Source organism: Oxyura jamaicensis, chromosome 3, assembly GCF_011077185.1.
Source record: "Oxyura jamaicensis isolate SHBP4307 breed ruddy duck chromosome 3, BPBGC_Ojam_1.0, whole genome shotgun sequence".
NCBI lineage: Eukaryota > Metazoa > Chordata > Aves > Anseriformes > Anatidae > Oxyura > Oxyura jamaicensis.
Window position 1 is genome coordinate 44059097 of NC_048895.1, and position 27364 is coordinate 44086460.

The 27364-nt window shown below is 36.3% G+C and overlaps 1 protein-coding gene across 7 annotated transcripts in view; it reads right to left on the bottom strand.

Annotated features, from left to right (window-relative positions):
• SMOC2 (SPARC related modular calcium binding 2) overlaps positions 1-27364 on the bottom strand; it is a 146629-nt gene that overhangs the window by 65560 nt on the left and 53705 nt on the right. For 4 of the 7 annotated variants that reach the window (XM_035322218.1, XM_035322217.1, XM_035322216.1 and 1 more), the window contains exons 3-7: positions 21398-21504; positions 20204-20303; positions 13358-13405; positions 9251-9334; positions 8331-8405 (exon numbers count right to left, since the gene is read on the bottom strand). In XM_035322218.1, the coding sequence (XP_035178109.1) occupies positions 8331-8405; positions 9251-9334; positions 13358-13405; positions 20204-20303; positions 21398-21504 (414 nt within the window). The remainder of the gene's footprint in view (positions 1-8330; positions 8406-9250; positions 9335-13357; positions 13406-20203; positions 20304-21397; positions 21505-27364) is intronic. The other 3 variants (XM_035322221.1, XM_035322220.1, XM_035322219.1) reach the window with 1 other exon arrangement.

Here is a 27364-nt window from a genome sequence, read left to right on the forward strand (position 1 = left end):
AAAAAGAAAAAAGGGAAGAGGAAGAAAGCAAACAAAATGAAACAGAGCAAAGGAGGACCTAAGGATGACAAAGAGGGTGAAGAATACTCTTTTCTCCTTCTGTAATTACTAAATCAAAACTAGGATTCATTAAGGACTGCTTCTGAAAAATAAGACAAAATTCACCATTAAGAACTACATCTACCATTTACTGCTTGGCCCCAATGGTGTTGGCAATCATTAGTTCCAATGCCACCAGTTTTTCAGCTGCCAGGGAGTATCTCGAACCCTTCTTCTAAAGAATTCTGTTCTGAAATTGTTTTGATTCTTGACAGAAAAATAACAAAAAATGGAGGAGAAAAAAAAATAAATAAAATAGAACTACTTCCTAGTCTTCAAAATATTTAAAAATAAAACAGTAGGGGGTATAATGAGATGTAACAGTGTCTCTCATTTCTCCTTCCCCAACAGTTTCTTAACAATGCTGGTTTTATAGTAAAATGCAAACCAAAAATTATAGTTCACTCCAAATAATTTTGTTCATTCAGGAACTCTAAAGGGAACATTTAGTGAGTTAGCGACCAGAGACAATCCAGAGAGTCTGAGGAGGTTATAATATTGTTGGCCTGGAAGCTTCCAGTCTTCAGTTGTATCAAGTTTTCTTACTCAACATCCTCATACTTTCTCACTTTTCTCTTTATCTTCCATGCACAATGTTTTGAAATAACAGGACAAACAACAAATATTCTACCAGCTGATGTCTTCCAACACCCACAAGTTTCACAAGACCTAAAAGCCAGGTGTGTGGCCATCACAAAACATTCATATTTCATCTGTAGATGTCATGTAAATAATGCCAGTGTCTTTTCTTGTGTAGGGAATTAACTCGCAGATAAACCCAAATTATAAAGTTCACATTAATACCTGGATGTCAACTTGTCCAAAATTTGGCACAGATTGCCTTTGAGGATTAAACTCATCTGTAATGGAGCTCCCATTGTCCGAATTCCTGTGTGGACTTAGTAGCAAACTGATATGTTTGAAAACTTATTTAAAATCAATGGCTTTGCCTTCTGCTTACCTTTCATGGCTTAAATTTGGGTACTCTGGACTCAATTCAATGCCATTCCAGCTACTCTGCACTATCAAACCTACATGCCAGAAGAGCACAGACTTCCTTTTTTTTTTTTTATCTCCCAGCCCATGCAGATATCTCAGATAGTCTAGAATACATGAAAAGGCTTTAGATACCTATGTTTTGGCATCTTATTCCCATGTTCATTTCTCCAGCTACAGCTAATGGCTGCACTTACAATGCAGTGTGGGAATGCAAGTCCCATATTTGAGTGTGGCTGATACCTCACCAACTGTTGCAAAGAAATGCTGTCCTTAAGACTAAAATTAGATTATAACAGGGAAGAAATTATTTAATTCTGTGGTTTGCCATGAATGAACCACTCCCAATCAGGCTATTTTCCTATGCAAATCTACTTGATATATTCATTTAAACCCAATTTCTGAGTGTCCAGCACAGGTGTAAAGCATTCAGAGTGGTCATGTAGAATCTCAGTGATGCAGTGGTCATGTACAATCATAAAATCCTAGAATTATAGAATTATCAGAGTTGAAAGGGACCTTTAAAGATCATCTTATCTAACCACTCTGCCATGGGTAGGGACATCTCTCAATATGGTCAATACAGTATAACTCTTTGCTCATATCTGCATAGTTTGCTCTAAAGTCCTCACCTCCCCCGTCTTTAGGGCTGAATACAAGCAAGTTTGAGAACAGAATATTGGCCAGGCTACTGCACACTAGTACACTACTTGCTAGGAATCTCACCTGTAAAAAGGGAAGCAGCAAACTTTTAAGACACTCTCTTCCCTTTCTTCCCTGTGTTCTTTTTTCTCTCTCTCTCTTTTTTTTTCATTTTTTTTTCTTTTTTTTTTTTTGTGATATCCTTTTGATCCTAACTGGATTCATATCTTAAATCTTCAGATTGCAAATTCAGCCTTATTCAAAATAGTTTTAGAAAACTTCTAACTAACTTGTAATACATTTGTAACCAGGAGTGTGTAACAGATCTTATTTTTTTTCTTGCTAGCTCACACATCTTCAAGAGCACATAATTTCTGTTGAGTCAATATTGAGAGCAATATCTGGAAAATGCAACAATAAATGAGAATGAATACAAAGTCATTGAGCTGTTACCCATTTTCCTGTCTGTAAGTTACTCATTTTCCTATGCTGAGGGAGGAGTGGCTATGAGAATTGATGTGATCGGGCACACACACAAACTCTTACACTAATTTCCACTGCAAGAAAATGCAGGCTTTTTTCATGCAGACTTTAACTCCAGGACCGAGTTTTGCCAGGGCACATCCCAGAGACATTATCCAGGTTCATTTTGTCATGAACATGATCACTAGAGCGTGGAACAAGATTCTTCTTTGTCACAAGAAGGTGACTTTCAGAGAATGATCAGTGCACATGGATCCCACTGGAACTATTGCCTTTGAGAAGCAGAACAGCTAACAAAACAGAAACCTCATTGGCAACCAACATAGTTTCCATTTGAGAAAACTCATATGTACAAGTGCTTTAAAGCAGTCTGATGAGGCGGCAATAAAAACTGTGTTCAAATATTAGAATGTCACTCTGTCAAATTAATCAGTCTCACTGGCAGAGTTTGTCAACAGATTCAGACTGTATGCGCAGATAAATGCAACAGTTTGGGATGGAGACATATACCTAATTTGCTAGTAACATTAAACACTTCCAGGATTTTTATATTTCCTATTTTATTATTTTAAGAATATTTTCACAGTAGACATTATACTATTTTCAGTCATATGTGCAATCAGTCTATTCTACATTACTGTATGTGCAATCCATACATGTGATGTTTTGAAAATGAAACTCCTGTTGGATCAAGCTCTCTTGAGCTAATTGATAATATTTTGTAATAGGTATTTCAATACCTTTGAAACTGATGGTCTATAGTAAATTGGGAGCAATAAAACAGTACTCTGCTGTATTTAAAATTTTTTTAAGTTCCATGTAGCTTTCACATGTGCACAGCCAAAGCTAAAAACAAAGCTAAAGTTGATTCTATGTCACTGGTACATCCAGATTCAGGTGTAGTGTTGACACTCTTGAAGTCAATAAAGCCATAGTTTGAGAAGGCAATAAATTCTGATTTAGGATTCTTAGTTCTAGATTAAAAAAAAAAAAAAAAAAAAATCATAATCACATGACCCACTACTTTTTGCACAGATGTGTGGCCAGCAGGGCTAGGGAAGTGATTGTCCCCCTGTACTCGGCAGCTCTGGTGAGGCTGCACCTTGAGTACTGTGTTCAGTTTGGGGCCCCTCGCTACAAGAAGGACATGGAGGTGCTTGGGCGAGTCCAGAGAAGGGCAACGAAGCTGGTGAGGGATCTGGAGAAAAAGTCTTACGAGTAGTGGCTGAGGGAGCTGGGATTGTTAAGCCTGGAAAAGAGAAGGCTCAGGGGTGACCTTATTGCACTCTACAGGTACCTCAAAGGAGGCTGTAGCGAGGTGGGGGTTGGTCTATTCTCCCACGTGCCCAGTGACCGGATGAGGGGGAATGGGCAAAAGTTACGACAGGGGAGGTTTAGGTTGGATATTAGGAAAAACTTCTTTAGTGAAAGGGTTGTTAGGCATTGGAATAGGCTGTCCAGAGAAGTGGTTGAGTCACCATCCCTGGAGGTCTTTAAAAGACGTTTAGATGTAGAGCTTAGTGATACGGTTTAGTGGAGGACTTGTTAGTGTTAGATCAGAGGTTGGACTTGGTGATCTTGGAGGTCTCTTCCAACCTAGATGATGCTGTGATTCTGTGTGATTCTGTGTTAATTTTAACAGCTTGACTCTGTGCTGACCCTATTTTATGCTAGATCATTTACAGCTTGTCCCCCAGCACCCGCAAAAATATGTGCCAGCTTTATGCTAGCATGTCATATGATCACATGTCTGTGCCTGATCCAGATGAAATGTGAATGACTGGTGAACTAGTAGCATGAAGACAGAGCATGAATAGTTGTGAAACCATGGTCTGGGAGTTCTGCCACGGACTGCCGGGGGTCCTAAATTTTTATCCACTGATTTCATGTGTTTAATATTTATCGCACAAAGCAGAATCAAGTTCAGTGACATAAAAAGAATTGTGACAATTTCTTCCTGTCTTCTATTTTGCTGGTCATATCAGATTATCAACAAAAAAAAATCCCATATTTTTCAATCACTCTTTACAACGCTCATTAAATAAACTACACAGATAATCAATGAACACACACATTTTTAGTGCTAATAATGTCACACTATTAATTTTTTGAGGAAATAGCATATAAAATATTAATAAGAAGATAATAGAACTGAACGGTAAATACGTATGAGTGCAATGCACCTTAGCCAATGATAGACCCTGTCTCTTTAATTTGAATTATATTATCATCAGAATATTCTTAAGCCCATATCTAAACACATTCCAGATTATGGTTGAGTTTTTGCATCCTGCATTTCCAAGATTTATGAACTTTTATACTGCCATTATTTATTCTAATTTGTGAGGTGGACAGATTTGTACTTAGAAATCATCCAGTACTTTAAGTATTTTCGTAGCACTAACGTAATAGTCATTTAAACTCACCCTATTTGTTTTCAGTGGAAGAGATACCACAACAAAATATTAGAGAAAATATTAGAGAAACTACCACAACAAACTATTAGAGAAACTCCTTAGGAAACTGTATCCCCTGTTAGGCAATGGGAAAGTATATGCTTTGTGATGTATTGTCCTCCACCTACATTCTGGCTGCTCCTAGCCTTGAAGCTAAAGTAATTGACAACTGCTGAGTCCAAAATGTCTGGTTTCTCCAAATCCAAAGACCTTCTGTCCTCTGTTCTTTACAAAATACAAAAGCTCCAAAAGCATACTACCTAGATTTCCACATGATATTGAGGTGGTATATAAAAAGAATATTTAGTTCATCTGAATATAGGTGTTATTTTTAACACCTTATTTTTAACACCTTTAACACCTTAACACCTCCAGCTTACTTTTGTTAGCTGTTGCTATAATTCTTATTTTTGTCAAATGTGGCAAAACCACAAATATCTTCTGTGAAATGGGTGAAGAGATGAGGAGTGTAGCATTAGAAAGAAGTCCAGAAAGGAAAAAAATCTTGAAATACCTGCCAAGACAGAGAGGCATACGTATATAAGTATAATATATTCTCTGCAAATACTGTATTATTTTAGCAACCAGATATATACATTTTCTAATTCTGAAAAGATCAACAAGAAAAAAAAATAATATACAAAAAGTTTTGAAACGGAGAAAGTCAGATGTTTCCAGCCAAATCCACCACTATAAACAGAGCTATTTTTATATGGCCCAACAATAATGTTTTTGTTTGTTTGTTTGTTTGCTTGTTTGTTTCCAGGAGTAACATTTTGTCATCAAAATCTGATGAATATATACCACTCTTTAAATGCCTTTACTAAGCAGCAAAGGTCTGTTTCTCTGAACTAATAAACACAATATGCACTAGAAATTATTATACAGTATGGATATATAATCCAGTAATTTCATGCCCTTCATCTGTGAGTTTCCCAAATGTCATTTCTCTGTACGAAATTATTTTTGGCTGATTTAAATCAAATGGAAGCAATTAATAACTAATATAAAGTAGAATTTCCTGAGCCATTATTTTTTACCCATTCAAAAATTAAAATCTTACACTAATTTTATCGGTTCATTGTAATTTATAGGTTAGTTATACAGTTGCAAAACCAAACTACTCCAGATGAGTGCAATAAATGCAATGTAGTCATCTGTGATTGTTAACCCAAAAAAACATTCCCCTAAGAAAACTGTTTTCTCAAGTCTAGAAAAGTTTCTTTATGCCCATACCTTATGAACTGTGACACTTTAAGACATGTATTCAGATAAAAAAAAATACAAAAAATAAGAGCAATGCAGACTAATGTAGTCAGCTTTAAGTAGGATATTTGTAGTTTGCATGAAATTTTTAACATTATCATTTTATGTTGCTTATTTTTAACAGGCAGGGCTAAATTACAGTGTTAATTGGACCAGAAGATCTTTGAAAGCACTTAGATTACAATAGAAGAAAAAAGGAAGATTACCAATAAATTGGGTTTCATCTTTTGTTTTATAAACATATTACATCTGCAGATATAAATTTTCCTCATTTTTCTCAGACAAATACATTTAACAATCTTTCTTGTATTTGTATATCCAAACCTGAATCAGAGCTTCCTAAGCAAACTGAGTAAAGACATCTGTATTTATTCCTTAGATTGAAGCCTAGGTATCCAAACGTGGTTAGTTTTTAATCCACTGGATTCAGTCATGGGGTCCTTCCTATTCTACACATATAGCAGCCCAGAACTCTTCTCTGTGGATGTTCCCCAAGGCCTTGGCACCACTCTGACAGGTAATAAGGAGAAAATCTAACCTAGTTTCTTCAAGACCTTAAAAGACCTGATTACTGAGTATAAGTGAGGCTCAGCCATCAAAACAACTTATATGGCCACATGACTTACTGTATATTTCTGACATCCAGGAGAGCCTAGCACAACTGATTAAGACATTGTTTTTAGCATTTAGATTCATCTGGCTTGATAACGTCATATTAAATATGAAAGAAAAGTAAAAGAAGAGACAGTGGTGAGCCCTTCTGGCGCACCAGGTATGCCTACAGACGAAACCAATTCTCGCTATGTAGAGTCTGCTGACTTCTGTGGTGTAGCATGTGCAAACACTCCTGAGATCTTACACTTGTTGTGAGCAAGTCCTCTTGTTAGCAAATCCAATACAGTCATGCTTTTGATGTTAATGGACCATATAGCTAGCAATCATAATACAGACTACACTACTGGCCTCTTCTTTTGGAAATATGTCCTTAGGAGGTTACAAGTTCCCAGTAATAAAACCAACCTTTTCTTTGTTGTTTCCTTAACATTTTGTGCATGTGCACGTTTAAGCTTTCACTTCCTGCAGCAGCACTGCAAACTCAAGAACTCTTGCTTTAGATCTACCTAATACAGCTAGTGCTGTAAAAATGAAAGAAACACCCATATAAGTTACATATTTCTAGGCACTGGTTTTACAAACAGAAATCCTAAAGGAATTCTGTTCTTGCTAAAACTAGCTAAGGAAATGACAGAATACATCCCCAGCATGGAAAGTGTTTGCTTTTCTTGTCTATAATCTATTTACAATCCTTTCCCTAGCTGCCTAATGGAGCACCAAGGGGAGGGAAAAGTATTAATAACTATGGCTTTGTCGTTAAAAATAGCTTAATAAAGGAATATATAAACCTCTTAGTAAAAATGTCTTTCTTTCTTATGATGACTGTTTGACGTTTTACATCAACTGGGGCCTCAATTCAGTAAACTACTTAAGCACAGTACTAAAGGTAAAGCACAGCTTCAATTTCCACTGGATTTGAAGTGTGCTTTGGGGTGTTTTAGTGAGTAACGGTCTGTATCATTAATATTTCCTTTCAAACTAAACTTTTTTTTTTTTCCAAAGAAAAAGAAACCAGGAAACTCAAGAAATTTCTCTAAAGATTATTCCACTTAGAGAAGGGAAGAGTGAGGAAGGCATCAAAACTCCTAGCCTACCAACGCACTGAATGCATCTGAATATTTTAGAGGTTTCAGTCTTAAGACATTCGCCTGAGATTTCTTGTCCAGTTTTCCATAGATCAGTTCTGAAAAGTGGTGAAAAAGGTAAAGCTAAAATTTATTTTAAAAGGCAACATTAATTCATTCACACTAAACTGGCAATCAGTTTCTAAATAACAAATAATTTATATAAAACACGTATAACACCATCTTTCCAAATGCCTTTTAACTGATAACTGGTTTCTGATGGGAGCTTTCTTCTTTTCAGATTTGCCTCTTAAGATTTAGCACCAAGTGTATGTAAATTCCACTGTCCGTTTCCAACAACGAAGCAAAATACAAGTAGGTAATAAAAAGACGGATAATCAAAGAGGAAAAGGAATATAAATATCAAATCCACTCACAGATGCATATAGTTGTGAGTCAGAGACTTTAGTGGAATAATGGCAATTTACACCCAGTAAATGTTGGCCAAAAATGTTTCCATACAAAAGGAATGCATGCCACATGAGCCTACAAAATCATCATGATGTAAATCATCAGTCACTACCATATGATAAGAGTGGAAGCAGAATGGTTATTCAAACAACTTTCACCTAAATGGCTTCAGCTCTAACAAGGCTTAATGCATGTCTTCATGGGACCTCTGCAAAGTAAGGACACCACAGCTTCTTACCTGAGCTTTTATTGGTTTTGTTTTGTCTACTCTTTACTTGCTCAGTCCATAATGTAGGATAACGAGAAGCTATATCTAGAAAAAAATACAACAGAAAAAAAAAAAATGTAAATGTTACAGTTTTTTAAAAGTTACTAGCAGCTGAATAATACTAAGTCATCAGTATTAAAGATATGTGGATTTTAAAAAGGGAAAGGGTATACTGATACTGATCTGTATTAAAATAGGTAAAATCTTTATTCATACGAAGGCATAAATAGTTCATTTCTTATTCCATTCAGAAAAAAAGTTTGAAAGAAATACTTGTAGAATAAAATTATATTTAATCAGAATAAATATCTCCCCCCCCCCAACCCCCCCCCCAAAAAAAAAGAAAAAATCCAGAATGTGTAGTAACTAAACTAGATTCACTGAGATTTACATTGAGTGGTAAGATAGTCATAGTATAGGACTACCAATGCATATGGGCCTTGGGCTTTCTATTTACAGAGCACTGAATTTTCCCAGATCCAAATACGCTTGTAAAAACACTAATCTTACATTGCTAGACAATATGCTGAGGACAGAATTTATGCATTTAACTTCCTTGTTTGGCCATACAGCTTTAATCTGAACTGCAGTTCAAGTTTAAAACCTGTCTGTACCCTGAGTATTCACAATAAATTTGCTACTGTTAAGAGTCCATAGCTGAAGTGTCACCTCAAAACTACCCCCATAAAATTCATTGTTTTTAAGACTTGACTGTGTCTTCTGTTTTTATCCTGAAAAAAAGTACAGAAGTTTTCAATTTTTTGCAATTTAAGGAAGCCTGATCAGCCCCAATAGTTGCCCTAGTTCTAAGGTAGCATTTGATGCTGTGGTGTATGGTCCATATTGCATTCATTTAATATTGTACTGTTAAAATTCCTGTCAATGCTTACCTTCTTCATCACCTTGAGGCTGAGTCTCCAGCGCGGGAGCTGAGACATCATCTGAATTCAGAATGGAAAAGATTTGCAAGGAGACTACAATTATGAGAGTAAGCTAAATAAGTGTACATACGTGACTGATGCTAATGATTTGCACATAGCCCCGGCCGGTAAACAAACAATAATTTAAGCATTATTAATATGTGCTACACAACATAGACATATTACACCTGCACACTACAGATTATAAATGTATGGCTTTTAAGATTATGGCTGATGAATTGATTGCAGGGTCTTTGAAGAGGCATGAAGTGATCAAGTTGCTCTCCAGACAGTACTTCTTCATTTTAATGATTCCTATAGATTATAATCGAACAAATAAGTGTTCATAAAGAAGAAATTCAGTAAATGCATCAAAGGGATAAGTCCTGTGAAAGCAAAAGCAGTCTGAGATGGAAGTGGTTGCAGATATGTTGACACCTTAAAATGAAAGGAAAGTTTCTTTTTGCACAGCAGAATGTATTTAGCAGTCAAGATTATTTTATTAGAAAGATTCATAAAGAATCAGATTTTTTTTTTGCATTATCCTTATCCTTTAGTCAGCCATCTCCATACATCCGCAATCAACCACTACTGCAAAACAAGAGGGATGAAAATTTACAGAAATGATAAAAGAATGTGGATAAATTTAGTAAAACATAGTGGAAGCAGTGCTGGAAAAGAAAAATTCAGTATAAAAAAATTCGTTAGCAATTTGTGAGAAAGATCCACCTTCACCTTATTATGTTTTTGTTATTTAAAATGATTTCAGATACTGAGTAAAAATGAGCTAGTACACCTTGTACTTATTTTCTAGCTGTTGTTTCCTGTAGAATGGAACTAACTCCAAGTTACTCTGCAGTAAACAGCATCTTTCATGCAAGGTTTTTATGAACATTTCTTGCAGTTTCACAACTGGATCTCAGACCAACGTAGTTTCCAGGTTGTTTTTGTGGCATTTTCACAGAAGCTAGAAATGAAGGTAACTGTGAAGCTTTCTTTTGCACATAGGGGACTTGAAAGTACTCTGACCTTCCCCTTTGGAGGCTACAGTCTAGTTCATAGCAAATACTCTGGAAAACTAGCCTGCATGCCTTCCATAAAAGCAAGGCAGCAGCAATAGAAACTTGTTTTCATTGCAAAATGTTTTAACCAAACCATAAGTGGACTTCTTTTAAGAATGTTCACTTTTCATGTCTATGCAATGATAGGATACTTTGCTCGAATAGCATGACAGACTGTCACTTCCCATTAGTTTTGCTAGCAATTTTGTGTTGTCCTCTGGGTGGTGAAATAAGACCATTAACTAATTTCAGAGAGGACATCAAATATCCCAGCATATTAGAAATAAAGACCTGCATTTAGATGATTAATCAGTATGTGATTCAAAGAAACTGACATTTAGAATGTAACTTCAGACGGGTAAATGTTACCAAGAGTTCTGCCACAAACTCAGTTTGGGGATTAAATGACATTGTTCTATCATCATCTTTCTGTATAGAGTTTGAGTTTGTGATGCATTTGTTCTTACGTTAATAAGTGAAATACAGATACAATGCTGCAATTTTAACAATTATCAGCCCAATCAAAATTATCCTCTCGACAAAGAACTCTGTTCATTTTCACAGCATTTACTACACAGCTTTTAAGACACATTTTATTAATATGAATATATATTTTAAATAAGAAAAAAAAAAAAAATCAGATACCTAGCAATTGAATCATAAAACTGGCCAGAGGTCCTCCAAACAAAAAGAAAGGAAGAGGTTTTCTTTCAGTCTCCATCAAATCAAATATTTGGTATGGGATATCTGTATTAATCTAACTTCATTCCAGAACTAGAGGAGATACAACAGCTCCTGAACTACCCTTAATCTGTAAAAGGGACTATGGCATTAATTTTTCTGCTTGTGCTCTGTGACAGTGTCTTCTCTTTTCATAAAAACCCTTTATATTAAGTATGAAGAAGCATGTAGATTTTTTTTTTTTTCAAAATCCAGTACACTGCCACAACTGCACTGAAGGATGTCTTCATTTCAGATATTTCATATGTTAACGTTATAGGACTTCCTGGCCGGCACTTGCATACGACTACATATGTACATACATGTAAACAAACCGTTCCATTATCAGAGTTCAATTAACAAGAACACAGTCCTGCAGTCAGCTAAGAAAAAGAGGCACAATCCCATCCCTAACACTTGTGCTTTTAAGATAGTCTGAATATTTTCTCTGGCTAGAGGTGGGAACTGCGGCACAGGGAAAAGATATGTTAGGAAGTATCCTTTAAGCTTTGTTGCTGTTTGAGTTAACATGCAAATTTGTAAACACAGACAGTACTCCTGACATCCAAAATCTGTGACTGGAAATTTTCATTTGATATTGGAATACCCGAAAAAAAGTGAGCTGCACATCTCAAACAGATATGGCCCTCTATGTCATTCTCTCTGAGTATGTGTGGAAGACAGACAGACTTCATCTTCAAAGAGCCTGCCTCAGGCTACGTCTATACTGTACCTTGACAGTACAGTCATCAAGACCACTCAAATTTGTGGCTTGTCTTCTGTAGCAGCAAGAATGTCATCAATTTTCCTAAGCTTGCTGTGTTACAATATCAGTACTCCAACCTGTGGAACCTCCAGTTAATCCACAGCAACATGAAGAAGGATAGGCAGGAAAGGGTGCACACTAAATTTATGGTTATTCCAAAAGCTACTTCTGTGCCCTAGCAAGATGAACTACAAAATATTTTTACTACATTGACTATGAGGCAAGAGAACAGATCTTTAACTCAGATAGCAATCAAGTTCATTACTCTGTGATAGTCCTAAAGTGGTTGTGATATCTCTGACAACATTATTTCATTTAAAGCATAAGGCAGTAACTTGTTGGAAGGGTGGGGAGAAGTTATCTGTATCTGAGAAGAGCCAGGAACAACCTGGGAACCAGGACATCGGCCCTTTGCACTGCAAGCTTGGGCTGGAGAATAAAAACAAGGCATGAGTAAAATACAACTGTGTCATTTTAGACACAAATATATGTGATGCAAAGGGAAACATCATCATTTAAGTTTCTTGTTCTAGGAGTGTCTATTCAGGCTTCAGCAACTCAGACCTCAGTCAAAAACAAAACAAAACAAAACAAACAAACAAAAAAGATTTCCAAGACCCAGACAAGTTTTATATATGGGATAGTTCATATAGTTCAAAGCTGAAAATGAAAGTCCTGACCCAAAACAATTTTTCCCAGAACATAAGGGGGAACTTGAGGTTAGTGGAAACCACAGTTTGTCTGGAAAGACTTGAAGGAACAGTTTTCCAATGCTGATTCACGTACCTTGTCAGTATTAGCCTTTAAAGAAGTAGTGATTTTCTTAACCTAATGGCACATTAGTTTATTTAAATGTTTGGTATATTACAAGGCTACAAAAGTTACTGTAAAAATTATATTTACAGCAGAATAAAATGGATAGTTGTTAACATTAGCACAATTTTGAGTAACTTCTTTAAAATTATATTATCCCACTGTAACTGGCAGAAACATTTAGTGTGTTATTTTCAGCTGAATCTAAAATTCTTTTATGTGTTTGGAGAGCGTGAGCTCTAATTTTGTTTAAAGAACAGATATCTCTCTCATTTAAAATTACCAGCTATGTTGGAGTTGCATCAGATTTTGTTCTGCCAACGATATACACTATGATTTATCTCTAAGAACAACAGTCATCTGGCCATGAATGTAAGCCATCAGTTGAATTAATCACATTATAAAAAAAGGTGCTGGGTCCAAGATGACTCAAGCACTGGTTGCTATGGACATAAAGTGAGAACTACAGTTTCCAAGATTTTGGGACTGCAGAATGCTGGCTTTATCAAACAGACAGAATAATCTGTCCTCTAGGGCACGAGAGAGAGTGGTATGGGAAAATAGCTCAGAGCATTGCTATGGGAAGCAAAGTTTTTTCCACCATTCATTGATAATTTAAACCTACAGAAAATCCTGGTAGTTTATCTCACAGTATACACAATATATTAAAATATAACATATTTTAGTTTTTATCTAAAGGCTATTTAAGATATTTACCTGTTTTTCCTGTACCTTCTCGTTGTGGCAGTTTCTCACTCACTGAACCTGCAATTGGAGAAAGAAATTAACCAGAAAACTATTATTTCCATTTTTAAAACCTTTTCTAAGAAACACAATTCAGCTTTAACGATTCATCTTTATTTATTGTAGCAAAAAAAAAAAAAAATACCAGGAAATTATTCCTTTGCAAACCAAGGATTTTTAGTTTTGCCTGACTTCTGCATTTGTGTACCATCAATTTATTGTCAGGTGCTACGTCTCAGCCACCACAGGACCTGAGAAAGAGATAACACTAATCACTACATAAACACAAGTGCATGAATGTGCTCATGTGGTGTACACTCAAAGCATCCTTTCCCCACCAACCTAGTCTTGCCCAAGCACCTCAACAACTCTGTGGGGCTTCTTCAGATTGAAGGCTGCCCCTTTCTGCTTTAAATACCTCATGCAAGGCCCTCCAGAAACATTATGCTGGTATAGAAAGCCTTAAGAGCCTGAACTTGGTTTGGTTGCAAGAGACATCTTCAAAGCTGGGGCCCTTGGGAAAGGAGGCAGCAGTGGTGGGAAAGGAGTAATCAAGTCTGCAAGAAATGGGTTTTAACAGCTTACTCTACCAGCATGAATGCCAGCCCAACCAGCATCCAGTCTTGATTTAAAGTCATCAAGAAATGAAGAGTCCACTTGTTTTCTTAGTAGTTTTTACAAGAGCCATTTGGCCTCAGCTTTTACAGTAGAAATAATGCCTTATTTCTCATTTATATCTGATTATCACAACGGTTTGTATGATTGTAATTACTAGTCACTTCTTCTTATTATATCCATTTCTCATGAATTTTATTGCACCACGTTTGAATTACCAGAAATTCAATATATTTTGTAATGCATTGGCATTAATTCAGGCAGGAAATAAATGCCATTATCATCAAAAGAAGTATATCCAAGAGCGTTTGGGATAGCTTGCTCTAAGTGTACTGCAATACTAATCCCTATCGCTCACCATGAAGAGGAGGTAGATGCTTGCCTTTATGCTATCTGAAGCCTGAAGGTCTGAGCCTTTGGGTGCTTGACTTGAATTTCCTGAGAGTCAGCTTGAATTTGAGTAAGATGTTTCAGTTTTAGAAAGTACTGTGTATAAAACTACATTTTTTTTCCTAATTGCACTAAAGACCAGTGATCTAGTCTTTCCTCAGATTACATCCAGCTGCAATTAACTCTGTAGTTTCTCAATTTAATTTTTACGTACAGGAGTATAATTATAAAATCTCTTGTAAATACTGAGATTTTATATCTCACTCTCATACACACTAAAGTGATTTACAACAATTTGAGTACAAATGAAGTCTTGGCATGGGTGGGGTGCATGTGGTGAACCCCTACTGATAACATCTTTGCACAACAGAGTGATAAGACTCACTTTGAGAACAGTGTTCTGTCTCTATCTAAATTCAAATCCAGATCTGATTTTTTTTCTGTTTTATTTTTATTTACCCTAAATTTTGAAGGAAAGATGATGGACAGAGGAAGACAATGGTATTCACAAATGCTAACTTTATCATAGTGAAATTAGTTTCATTATGAAATTAGAACATTAGGAAAATTAGTTTCAGTGGGCAAACAATTTTTGTAGTCTTAGGAAACTAACAGAAATATTCACAGAACTTTCTAAAAAAGGGAAATCTGCACCCTTCACATTTTTTTCACTTGAAATTTTCAATTTATATGTCAAAAACTTTGTTTGTTCTAAGTTGGAGGTGGAGACGTTGTTGAGCTTATACCAATATTTTTCTACCATTTTCTGAATATATTTGAGCTTGAAGTACTGTGAGGTGATAGGAGTTGCATTTGAAAATTTCTAGCAAATTATGTCTTCAATACAACAAATGTTCACATTTTCAGCCAGGCAAGAAATAGAACTATCAACATCTAACTTTTGTAAAAGGCAATACAATCAGCTTCCAAGTTTTCAGTGCATTGTAAACAACCAAATCACCATAAAAATACATTTAAGGAAGGGGAGAGGGAAAGGAGGTGTATTAGACTCAGTAGCATTATTTTATCAAGAAGTTAGTACCATTCTGGCTTGTGCATGATCACCCCCTCCATTCACTCAACAATTGACCCACTAATGATTGTGATGATTCTTTTTCTTAAAGAAATTGCAGAAATATTCATGCTTCAGTTTATTACAAAACCCACAATTCAGCCCAGTTTCAGTCATGCAATTTCTGAGGCACAATAAATCTTCCATGGAATGTAATGAGAGTTTTGTGGTTTATGATTTTAGCATGTACTTTTCATAGAGTTCTGATCATATGTGACTGGGCTTTAAGAGAGAAAAAGATAAAGTGAATGAGTACTTATTTAGCTTACCTAATGATTTACTCATCTCCTGCTAACAAATACTTGATATGTTATTACTTAATGCAAATAGTAGGAAACAGGAAAGTTTCCTACTTTTTGCCCCAAAAGTTTCTACATTTTGCATATCTGTACATCTGTGTATGTATAGAGAAAACACTACATATGGAGACAAAGAACTAGATAACTCAAGGATGGATAATTTTCCCAACTAACGAAAACAATGCAATACAAACTAAAAAGTTCATTGCCTTCCCCAATATATTAATTTTCACCATATTATCTGATGATAATATTATACAGACAGGAAGAGTCCTGAATTTTTGGGCCTTAAAAGAAGATAATGTCATTTCAAATATGAGGTGGCAAAACTACCTCACAGAACAATAAAACCTGTGGTCATACCTCTGCAATTCTACTGGCAGAAGCCCAGAAGAGTTAATATGGCATAAAAACCCCACAGTAGGAAAACACTGTATTTTCCAGTGACAATTTAACACCTGCTTCTCAATTTCTGCCCCATTTCCCAGGACTCTGTGCCTATGGAATTTATGTAGTTCCCTGCAGTGCTGATAACAGACACAAGGAGTTGTAAAAATGTCTTTTTTATGTCTGGTGTTCTTTAGTGAAAGGATTGGAGGACATTCATCATTTTTAAAGAGCTTTCTTTTTAATACTCTCATGGGAATGTGTTTGATTTACTCTCCTTCTCACCACTGTTCCTGCAGCAGTGGAGATTATTTCCATGGAGTGGAATGGCATTTTGAGATTTATCATGTGTTTTTTAGCAGAACCAAGTGTTGTGGGAATAACTGGACAGGATGGAAGAGGTGCCTCTTTCAGGTAAAGACGTAGTAGCTAAAGTGAAGGTTTTACACGAATCAGTTGGAGAGTCCTGCCTTTTTAACGCCGCTTATAGCCTTCATCCTTCCATACATTTTGTCTCTAGCATAAAAGACATCTTCGATAAGAGCAACCGGAACAGTAGAATGAGAACAAAATTTCAAACAGTTATTGTAGATACTTAAAAAAATATGCATGCAATATTTTTCTATCCCAGGATCTAAGATAACTTTTATGCAGCTAACCAATATTAACAGTTAAATAAAATTAGTTATTCATTGTTTGAATTATTATCCAATATCACAATCATGGACAGTAAATGGAATTGGAAACTGCCTGTCATAGATTTTATCCTGTACTTCCTCTATTAAAATCCAAGTTTTTCCAGGCTGCCATGCTCTTCTTTCCTATATCTGGATATTCACCAAAGCCAACGGTGGTTCTATTTGGAGAAATGAAATGCAAGATATTATCCCATAATTTAAGAACCGCACAGTTGTTCATATTCGTATTCAAACCATATCTGACATCACTGCATAACTAACCTGAAATCGAAAAGAAACACAGAACATTTTCATTAAAAAGAGATTTTTTCACACACTGTACAGAATCACATTTCCTGTGAGAAAATCTTTCCAAATGAATGTTCACAATTGATTCTACCTGTCGTTTTGATTGTCTGTGTACTTCCTACTCTAAAGGGAAAAGATCAAAAAAGTGATCCTGAGAGAAAAAAGGTTTGATACATTCAAACTGAGAAATATGCATAAATGTCTTTGAATAGTTATAGCATCATGCCTGCAGAATACACAGAAGTGAAAATACATAAATGTGATGCTGTCAGGATACCACTGCTACAAGAGATCTGCCTGTGGTATCAAGAAACAAGACGATGCCTGCAAAGAGGCAAGTAACCACACAATCAGACTGAGTAGGGACTATAATGTTGGAAGTAATGGCATCCCTGAAACACTAGTTAAGACAGGAGTACATCTACTCAGCTTCAGTATACCCACTAATATTTTGACCATAATTTCTGTGCATGGTGGAACTAAAGAGTAAGTATAAAAGGGGATTAAAAGTGATCTGGAAAACATCAACAGTCCTTCTGGGAAAAAAAAAAAAAAAAAAAAAAAAAAAAAGATGTTATCCTAAACAGATGGCAATTTTGAAAATATACTGGGAAATGGAAGAGGGATGCAGGTGTGCTTGAGGCTTTCAGTCTGCAACATAAGAGCAAATTTTTGCCTTATTATACCACATAACTTTCTAGAATATCTGTAGCTGCCTTCTCTGCTGAATGAGATGTTTTCTCCAGACTCTTCATGACTGAGCTCTTAGCCACCACTACTGAAAAATCCCCTAGCACCTCAAATCTATTTCTGAACTCTACTGTAGCTGGACTTCTTTCCTGAGGGACAAAGGAGAAGTGGTCAGCAGTGAAACATAAGAGCAGTGATACAAGCAGGGTAGGAAACCTGCAGAGACAGTCCCAAAGGATCTAAGAACAACTGGAAAATTACCCATGATTTTCCATGGAGCAGAATAAGACTACATACTCACCTGGACCCTGGAACAGTCTATTGACCTCAGAGATACTAGACAGAAGCTGAATGCTACTATGACCTTCTTAGCATTTCTGGAAAACTAACTTCCCTTCCTAGTCCTCCAAAATAAGCTGAAGCACTCTGGCATTTTATCTGCTAGGCACATTAAGACACTTGAGAGAAACTGGGGTTTGATTCCTGTAGATATAGGATAACTCTCACATCAATGTATTAACTAAACTGGAACTACATTGTAGCTTCTCCTTCATATTACCAAAAAAAAAAAAAAAAAAAAAAGAATATACAGTAACTAAATCAGCAAAGTTTTGAGCCAACAATAATGCCACATGTTGTGCCACAGCTGCCAAACAATTACTTGTTGAAATTTCAGCATAAGCATAGCCCTTTTTTCACTGATGTTGGTGAAAGAAAAGGAAAGGAAGCTACAAAGCTTTATGACACACACTGATATTGTAGAAGAAGCCCAGAGAAGCTGTGAATGCCCCATCCCTGGAGGTGTTCAAGGCCAGGCTGGATGGGGCCCTGAGCAACCTGGTCTTGAGGGTGGCATCCCTGCCCATGATAGAGGAGGTGGAACTAGATGATCTTTAACATCCCTTCCAAAATAAATCATTCTATGATTCTGCAAAGCAATGAGAGCAAACTTTCAGAGAAGCCCTAGCTAAGGACATTCAAAACCACCACAAATCAATAATACATTGGAACAAATAAATACTATCCTAACCTATGTCTTATAAAGACATGCTCAAGTTATGAACAGTAATTATATTAGAACAAATGCATGCTTTAATGTATTTTAAACCTTTTGAATATTTATGCAATTTTCACAATTCACTGTCATGCCAGAGAGACTTTTCAGACTGGATCAAATGGATTAGTCAGAAAATTATTCTTTCTGGCTAAAGTTCACTTACAGGCAACATGTAAGACAGACCTTAAAAATGAATTAACTTTTTATAATCTTTGTTGAAACTTTCATAGTGGTATTTTCCCTCCTCCATGTACTTTTTAAAAATTTCATGACTGTGTTCAAACAATGGGAGTAGATCATGCCTGGTGAATTCCCTCAAAAGTCTTAATCACTTTTTTCAGCTTCATTTATATTACAGTTAGCTTTTTTTTTCTTTTTTTTTTTTTTTAAGTTTTAAGTTATTATTTCTACTCTCTGACAAAGAATGGTGCTGCAGCACAAGCAGAAATGCAATACATACAGCTCAAGTATTTTTTAGAGCTATTTCTGTCAAAAGGGTGCAATTATGCCAGCTTCAAGCAAGGTGAACAGCAATTCCGGCAACTGTCCATACACTGGAAATTCATCATCTTTGTTATTAACGTAAATTAAATAAGGTCAAAAGCAAATTCCTGAAAAACAGTGAAGCTGGTAATTGTCCTGATGAAAGACAAGTGAGTTTGATTTGCTAATTAATTTCTACAGACAATTATTCCATTATGTTCTTAGTGCTTTGTTTCATTTTTATTTCTTCTCTGGATTTGGCCAATCATGAGATTTGCTGTGGGAGTTCTTTCACTGGACTATGTTACAAGTCAGTGTCAATATTTTTGATTGGGAGTGGTTTTGTCTTTTGTTTTGTTTTGTTTCTGTACACCAAATACTTAAAAAAATCAAAAAGGCAAAGCCCTCTGGAATTTCTGAAACTCTGCAATGAGTTTGCAAGCATGAGAGTTGCAACATAAAGAACTGCCTTTGCAAGTCAGTTGCATGGTTTCACACAGTGAATCATAACTATCATACAAATAACCACTCAGAAAAAATATTTCAGTAGCTAGATAATAATACAAATAAAGTAGATGGATCATAGAATTACAGAAAGATTTAGGTTGGCAGCGGTCTCAAAGGAACTCAAGCAGGGGTAGCTTAAAAGCTAGAGCAATTTTTGTGCAGTTGAATTTTGCAAATCCCCAAGGAGGGAGAGTCCACTGCTTCCACAAGCACCTGTTCCTGTGCTGAACATCTCTGGTGAAGATTTTTTTCCTTAAGTCTACTCAGATGCCCCAACTAAACTCTAATATTCATAAGACAATGTCATAACCCAGTCAGCTGAAAAAATCCTACCTGGGCACCGGGGAGTTTTGTGGGCCACGGCAGTTCCACTGATAGGACGACCATTGGGAGTGACACACCAGCAGTATCCAGTGTAACTGTGGCACTGAACCTGTCAGAAATGACATGAACCGCGTGCAGTCTGTCAGACATATGTCTATTATCCTGCAGTATTCATGACATAAGTACTGTGTCCAGCAAACTATATTGGCAAAACCTAGAATGACAAACCATAATGGACCTTAATCTCCATCAAATACATGATTTTTTAGCATTATGAAGAGCTTCTTTCAAGCAAAGTGAGGTATGTCCTTCAGAATCCAATGGAAGAGAAAACTATTGAAATATCCAGTTGTTTATGTCCTGTTTCAGGAGAGTGACATGCAGGTGTTATGAAAACCTCACAACAAAATTCCTCAAGGGACACAAAAACTATTCATGAAGCAAGCAATCTTGAGTTTTTTTCCACACAGAGAACATATTGTTCCACCCACTGAAAGTGCAGGACAGAATGCTTCTGCCAGCATTATTCATAGCCCAAGCTGTCAGAAAGGAAACTCTTGGAATTCCTCTTAGAAATCAATTGCATTATATGTCCTGAGGGCCGATATCACTTCCCTCTTAAAACAAGAAGGATGGTCTTCTGCACAACTCCACAATTGAATTGCAGTACAGTGTCAGCAGAAGGCAACCTTGACCAGAATATATATCACAGGGTAACCACCTAGCTGTTCCCCTTCTGAATTCTATAATCTAACCTAATTAGCCTCAGATCATATACTTATGCAGAAATTCAGCTGAGGATAGGGAAGAATCCTGTATGATTCGTGCTATTAGCCTTAAGATATGGACTCTGGTCATAAGATTCATAAGATTTATGGTTTAGATCAGGAATAGATCAGAAATTCCAAACATATTACCATCTGATGAGTATTCAGGGGGCTACAAGAATGACTCAGCTGCCTCAGCCTAGAAGAATAGGGAGTGTATCACATGAACAGTAATGTTTGGCTCTTTTGCTGGCCAACTCTGAAAAAAAGGAACAAGGACTCAGCTGGCACTAAACATGATTTTTCTTTCTATTTTTAACATCATTGTTAGTACAAATTACATTTCATTTTGAAATCACATTTCATTTCATTATATTTGAAACACACACATTCTAATTTTCCAGACATTCAAGATACTGAATTAAAAATTTTCAACCTGACTATATGTTCCATCATCATTGCATTCTGGAATAAATACTTGTTGAAATTCCTTTCGAGCTTGTTCTTGGGTGTACTTCCTTTCAGCCACACATCTGGAAACATCTAGAGGAAAGGAGAAGTCAGTTGGATGATGCAATATAAAGAAAAGATAAACAATAACCTAAGGGGGGAGAGGGAGAAAGGAAGAAGTCTCTGAGGCCCATGTAAAGAGAACTGGAATTATAATCAGGGAAAATTTAACATTAGTTGTATTATTTCTAGGAAACAAATAAACAAAACCAGTGGAAAACAATAATTTAGGGGCAATATTGTCTTAATTCACCTAACATAACAACATTTACTGCATATCATAAGTCAAACACTAGTATAATTATCATCTTCCTCCAAACTTTGATTGCCTGTCTAGCCTATGAGTCCTTTTGGCTTGCCCAAATGTGCTCAGCTGCCAAGCAGAGTAAACAAAACTGAAATTTTACCACCTCAAAGGCAAGAGTGAAGCATGGAACAGAAGGACAGAACTAGGAGATGAGATGGAGAGATGCCTGGAGAGACGACTTTGCTGCTCCCTCTACTGCCAAAAGGACAGAAAAAAAAAAAAAAAAAAAAAAAGCTGTCACTTTAATCCTCACCTTATTGTTTCAGTGCAGGTGGCATCAGCAGTAAGACCAGCTTTCCAGTGCTTTGGGAAATGCAAAGCAGGCAGCAGGATTATAGCTACCATGTATTTCCTACTGTGAGTTTACACACCACTTACTTCAGTTAGGCAGTGAGCTCAGTTGTGACTGATTATAGGTGTGCTTACCAGGCTGGTAATTAACAAACAAACACATACTGTACAACAGTATGTTGTACATTGTACACACAGGCTTTTTGGGCAGGTGATTCAATAATAATTTTGGACATAATTCATATTGTGCCAAAATGTAGTGTAACAGCTTATGATTTATACTTGGCACTAGTCAAGCCAGCCTACCACACAGGCCTTTTTTGTCCACTGTGTGGTTCATTGCGCCATCTCCATTACCCGGTACTGGTTTCCATCCAAGACAAGGCAGTAAATTAGCTGGCTTTAATTCAGTAGTTTCTATTGTCTAAAATGCTATATTGTCTAATACAGATATTATACTTCAATTAGGCAACCAAGGCTGAGAACAGACACATAACATAAGCTCTTGTACCTTTTATTTTCTAAAGCCACTACAAATTTTAGCATGTTGCTGATGCAGAATCAATACTTCAGCATCTGCTTGAGCTAGGCAATTTCAAGACAAATGAGAATACCAGACAAGCTTAAGGAAGTATTAATGATTTCAAGATGTGATTGTAACATCTGAATTAGAATGATCTCAAGCATACAAACTGAAAAATTTGCTGGTTCTGATCTCTACTTTGTTTAAAGATTGTTTGACAGTAACTGACCAGTTCCCTGCTAGGAGAAAAAGTGCCCAGCAATTACCTATGAGACACGGGCATTGTGTTAATTAGTGAATGTCTGTATAATTCTTGGAAAGTGACGGGAAAGGTTTTCTAGTGCATGCAAATTGCACATTGAACAGAATCTGAACAACGAGGCAACAACATATTCCATTCCCGATGAGATACCAGTGTATCTTGACATCATTTTGTAATCTAGCAGTCCCCAAGTGTTACTCTGTCACATTCAAGTGAAACAGCTAAGTTTCTTTTCCCCCAAGCACCCTCCCTGTGTTAGCATCACCTAGCCATGCCTGCACAGAGCCAGCACAGAACCCTGGTGCAACTGCAAAAATCCCTTGTACAGGATGAATCCTTCACTAGTCATCTCCACCAAGTTTTGGACAACTCATCTGGCAACTTTAATACAAAAAAAAAATCCCTTCATGGCCTAGACAATCTGGTTGGAAAGTGTAACATTATGGACAGAAACTAGTCCTCAGTATCTGTACCCTGAACACAGAATTGAGGCCCCTTAATTCTAATCTTCCTATTGATTTCCCTTCTGGTCTTGGACTTGTGCGTACCTCTTCTGTGGATTAGTTTATTCTTCTGTAAAGTAAGATTTTATTTATCTCTAAGGAGCGTTATGAGAGTTATACAGTTCATGTTGGTAAAGTGCCCAAAATACAAATTGTTTCACTCTGACAAATTAAGTTTCAGTCTTAATTGATCTTAATCATATTATGCAGTTTCAGGAGAGAGAATCACAGTGATATACTGTCACCTAAAACAGACAGAAATGTTCATCCATATAGAAATGTGAGAAAAATAATAAGGAAGTCAATTAATTTGTTCTCTGTTATTTCAACAACTTGTTTCATCAAGGAAAAAAATACAGTCAGTGTACTGTGCAGCTCAGGTAAAATCTGTTAATGCATGCACTGCCAAAGTTTGTGGTAGAAAAGAAAAAAAAAAAAAAGGAAAAGAAACATTTTAAGCAAGCTTTGGTGTTGTAAGCCTTATTCTGAGCATGGTTCAGTCATACAGTACTTAATAACATGTGGTTTTAATGTAGCTAGTATTTTAACTGAAAATAAATCACTTTTTTGTTGGACCTCTGTCCTCGTTTTTCTAGAATGACATGTGGTTTAAATGTCTGAAAGGAAAAGTGATATAAATTCCATCACATAAGGTCTCTGCAATAGTACCAGCAGGGTTGTAAATTACCTCCAAAATATGAATTATCCTAAAAACATGCCAAGGCAAAAGAGAAGTTCTCCAAAACTGTCCACCACTTGTTTCTAAACAGCTCGATGTTCTGAAACCCTCCTATTTGTGGATGATCTAATATGCTTTAAAATCAACAATGACCAAATTTGGGGGAATATAAAATTCAGATTTGAAGTCTTGTTTTGTGTTATATAACCATGGAAACATTTTAAAGCTGTTGGGCATTACTATGCTTCAAAATACCCAAAAATAAACCCAGGAGGAAGCTCTCTTATCAAGCTAAGCATCTGAAACTCTGTCTAGCCAAAATATTATTCCCAATTCTGCTTTTTTATTTCACCAAGGAATTACCATAGGGGAATAACTATGAGACATGGAAATGCAGTCCAAACCTGGCAGAAGAAATGTAATAGGATTGTCAAAATAAAAAGACATATAAAATATTTTTCCTCAGAGTATTAATGAACATTAGGTTATTAATTCAGAGGAGCTAAATTCATTTCAAATAAAAAATTACTGAAGCCAGAAGAAGTTATGATATTATTTTTGATGATACATTTGCAAGATTATAGCATCTCGTTATCTGATTTTCTGTCCTTGTTGCAATATTTTCTGATTTCAACCAAAATTTTCCAAAGGAAAGGAAAAATTCAAGACACTTAAGGGTTAGATATTTATGTAAAATAACGGGTGAAAAAAGGACAAGAAAATAATTTTTGCTGTGACCAGAAGTAAGGATGAAACATGAGCTCACATCAAAGCATCAGACAAAACAGATGTTGGGAGATCTTGCAGATCCTAAAAGGCAAAAGTCAGTGAGACATGAGACCCTAATCCGTAGGGAAACTAAACTGCCACTTGGCCATTGCTCAGGCCCTTTCAACAAAGCCAAATCCAGGACCCACTATGAAAAGTCCTATGAGTGCATCCAGCCAATTCTTGCTGAAGATCCCCTCTGTGCCCCTCACACAAGTAAGAATGAAAACAATGAAGATGACTCATAAGCACATCAAAGTAGTAGGATAGGCAGAAGTGCCTTGTCAGAAGGAGGCTTATAGGAATACTGACATCTATGGGTATCCCAGCGCAGTCTCTCACACAGAGATTCAACTTCCCTCTTTATCTAGAACTAGAATAATTCAGAAGAGAATGGACTCTGATCTGCTTTAAAATTAAGACCAAGAATGAAAGGTGAGGGGGTTACTTGGTACCTCTGTGCTGATTAACCAGCCCACAACTCTGGTTTCGGTCATCATGGAACCTGGGCAAAGCAGGCTGAACTCTTTCCAAGTAAATGGCATCACACTGGTGACAAACAACCTGAGAGCAGAGAGGTCTCCAAGTCTGCAAGGTGTTGGAAGGATGACGAACACTGGGGAATGCTGTGCACTATTAGAACAAGAAAGACTCATTTCACTGGATTTCTAGCTCTAAAATAATAATAATAATAATAATAATTCTTTTAAAATATGTTTTTGTTTAAACTATTGGAATCATCATTCTCTCCCTACCATAAGAATTAATATTGAAGCCAGCAGGCTCAAGCAGGAATGCAGTGTATGACATGATGAAGAGACAGGTTCTAAGACCTGTAGAAAGCCTGCTGAAATGAGACATTATTTGCCTATATTCAGACAAAGGGAAAAACTAATTTTGGAGATATGTATGCTCGACTGTAATTTTGAATTATGTTAATGGCTAAGTTAGTGAGACTTCATCCTCTTACCTCCAGGTAAATGGCTTTTTACATCTCAGAAGTTTGCTGGAAAAAAAAAAAAAATCTCCTGGCATAGAAACTGAGCATGAAGATGCATGAGGTTACTTTAAATTAGCTCACTTGGACATTATTAGCTGACAAACAGGGCTGGCAGAAGTTTTCATCTCAGAAGTGGCATCAGTAGGCAGCTGCAGCATCCAGAACCAGATTCTGGTGCACATCAGGGCTAGGGACAGAGGACTTCCTGAAATAACACTAAAGGTGATCTGAAATTGTAGTACCAGGGAAACTCTGAAAACAGAATTAGCCTTACAAGCAGCAAAAGATTGACATGGAACTTATCTAATTTTATGTTTAATTTCTGACAGTATAGCAACTAAAACACTAAGCTTCAATAAATAAATGAATAAATACAATCCCTCAACTTCAACTCTACTGGCTAACCTTTGAATAATATATCACATAGGGAGAAGTTTATTACTGCAGAGTAGAAGTTTATCTTTAAAACAATGACACAAAATCATCAAGGGTGTAAACACCATCTCTAAAGTAACATTTAATACAACTGAATTTACAGCAACTTTGGGGCTCCACAGGGAGATCTAACCCAGGTTCTCTCATGGAAAAGTAAGCAGCTTGCCAGGAGGATAGATAAATCTCCTGCAAAGATTTTGATTTAGCTCATCCAGTATTTCTTGGTTTGCTATATATTTCAATAATAATAAAAGTACCTTTCCCAATCACAATACACTGAAGCAGATGTCACATACTTTCAAAGAGATTACTGTGTGTGACACAGGTTTGTTATGTATTTATGCATAAAATACACTCTACATTTGATTTAGTTATTTTATTATAGCTGGAATATGCCACTGAACAGTTCAGAAACATTTACCACTTTGTTAAAACTACTTATAAAGTGGTTAAAGTTAATTGTTTAAAGAAAATGTTTCCCCGAGGGCTTTCCACAAACACTTAGCTGTTCCTATGGTATAGAGAAAGCTTTTCTAAAGTCACACAGATTTGAACAAACAGAACTAGTTTAGACACAAATAATTTCAAATATCTCTTGATGTTTCTCCATAGGCTTCCCTTACAACCCCTCCACTATGCCAGAATACTTATAGCATACTTAAATTTAGAAATATACAGTGCCTCAAGCTCTTTAAAGTCAGTTATCCAGCTGAGCACTTTACTGGATTGTCCTAACAATTTACGAGCTTTTTTCTACCATGTTTCTTTCCCACTATACGCTTTTGCTAATTGGTAGAAATGGAATAAAAGTCAAATAACCTTCATTTGTAGTTCACTTAGCACCGTATTTTTTTTATTCAGAGCACAGTTTTGTTTCTAGGGCACAAACAACTCATAACATGAAAATTTGCTATGATATTTGACTTAAATCAATGCATATTCCAAAGAACTGATCATGTCTGTACTAACAAAGCATATAAATAGCGGTAATCTCTAGTGATTGGAAACATAACAACCTATATGTGCTCAGAGTTTCAGCTTCAAAGACGCAGAGATTAGCCTCTTGGGTTGGAAAGGATGTCAGCAAAGACATGTAGTCTGACACAGCCATAAAAAAAAAAAAAA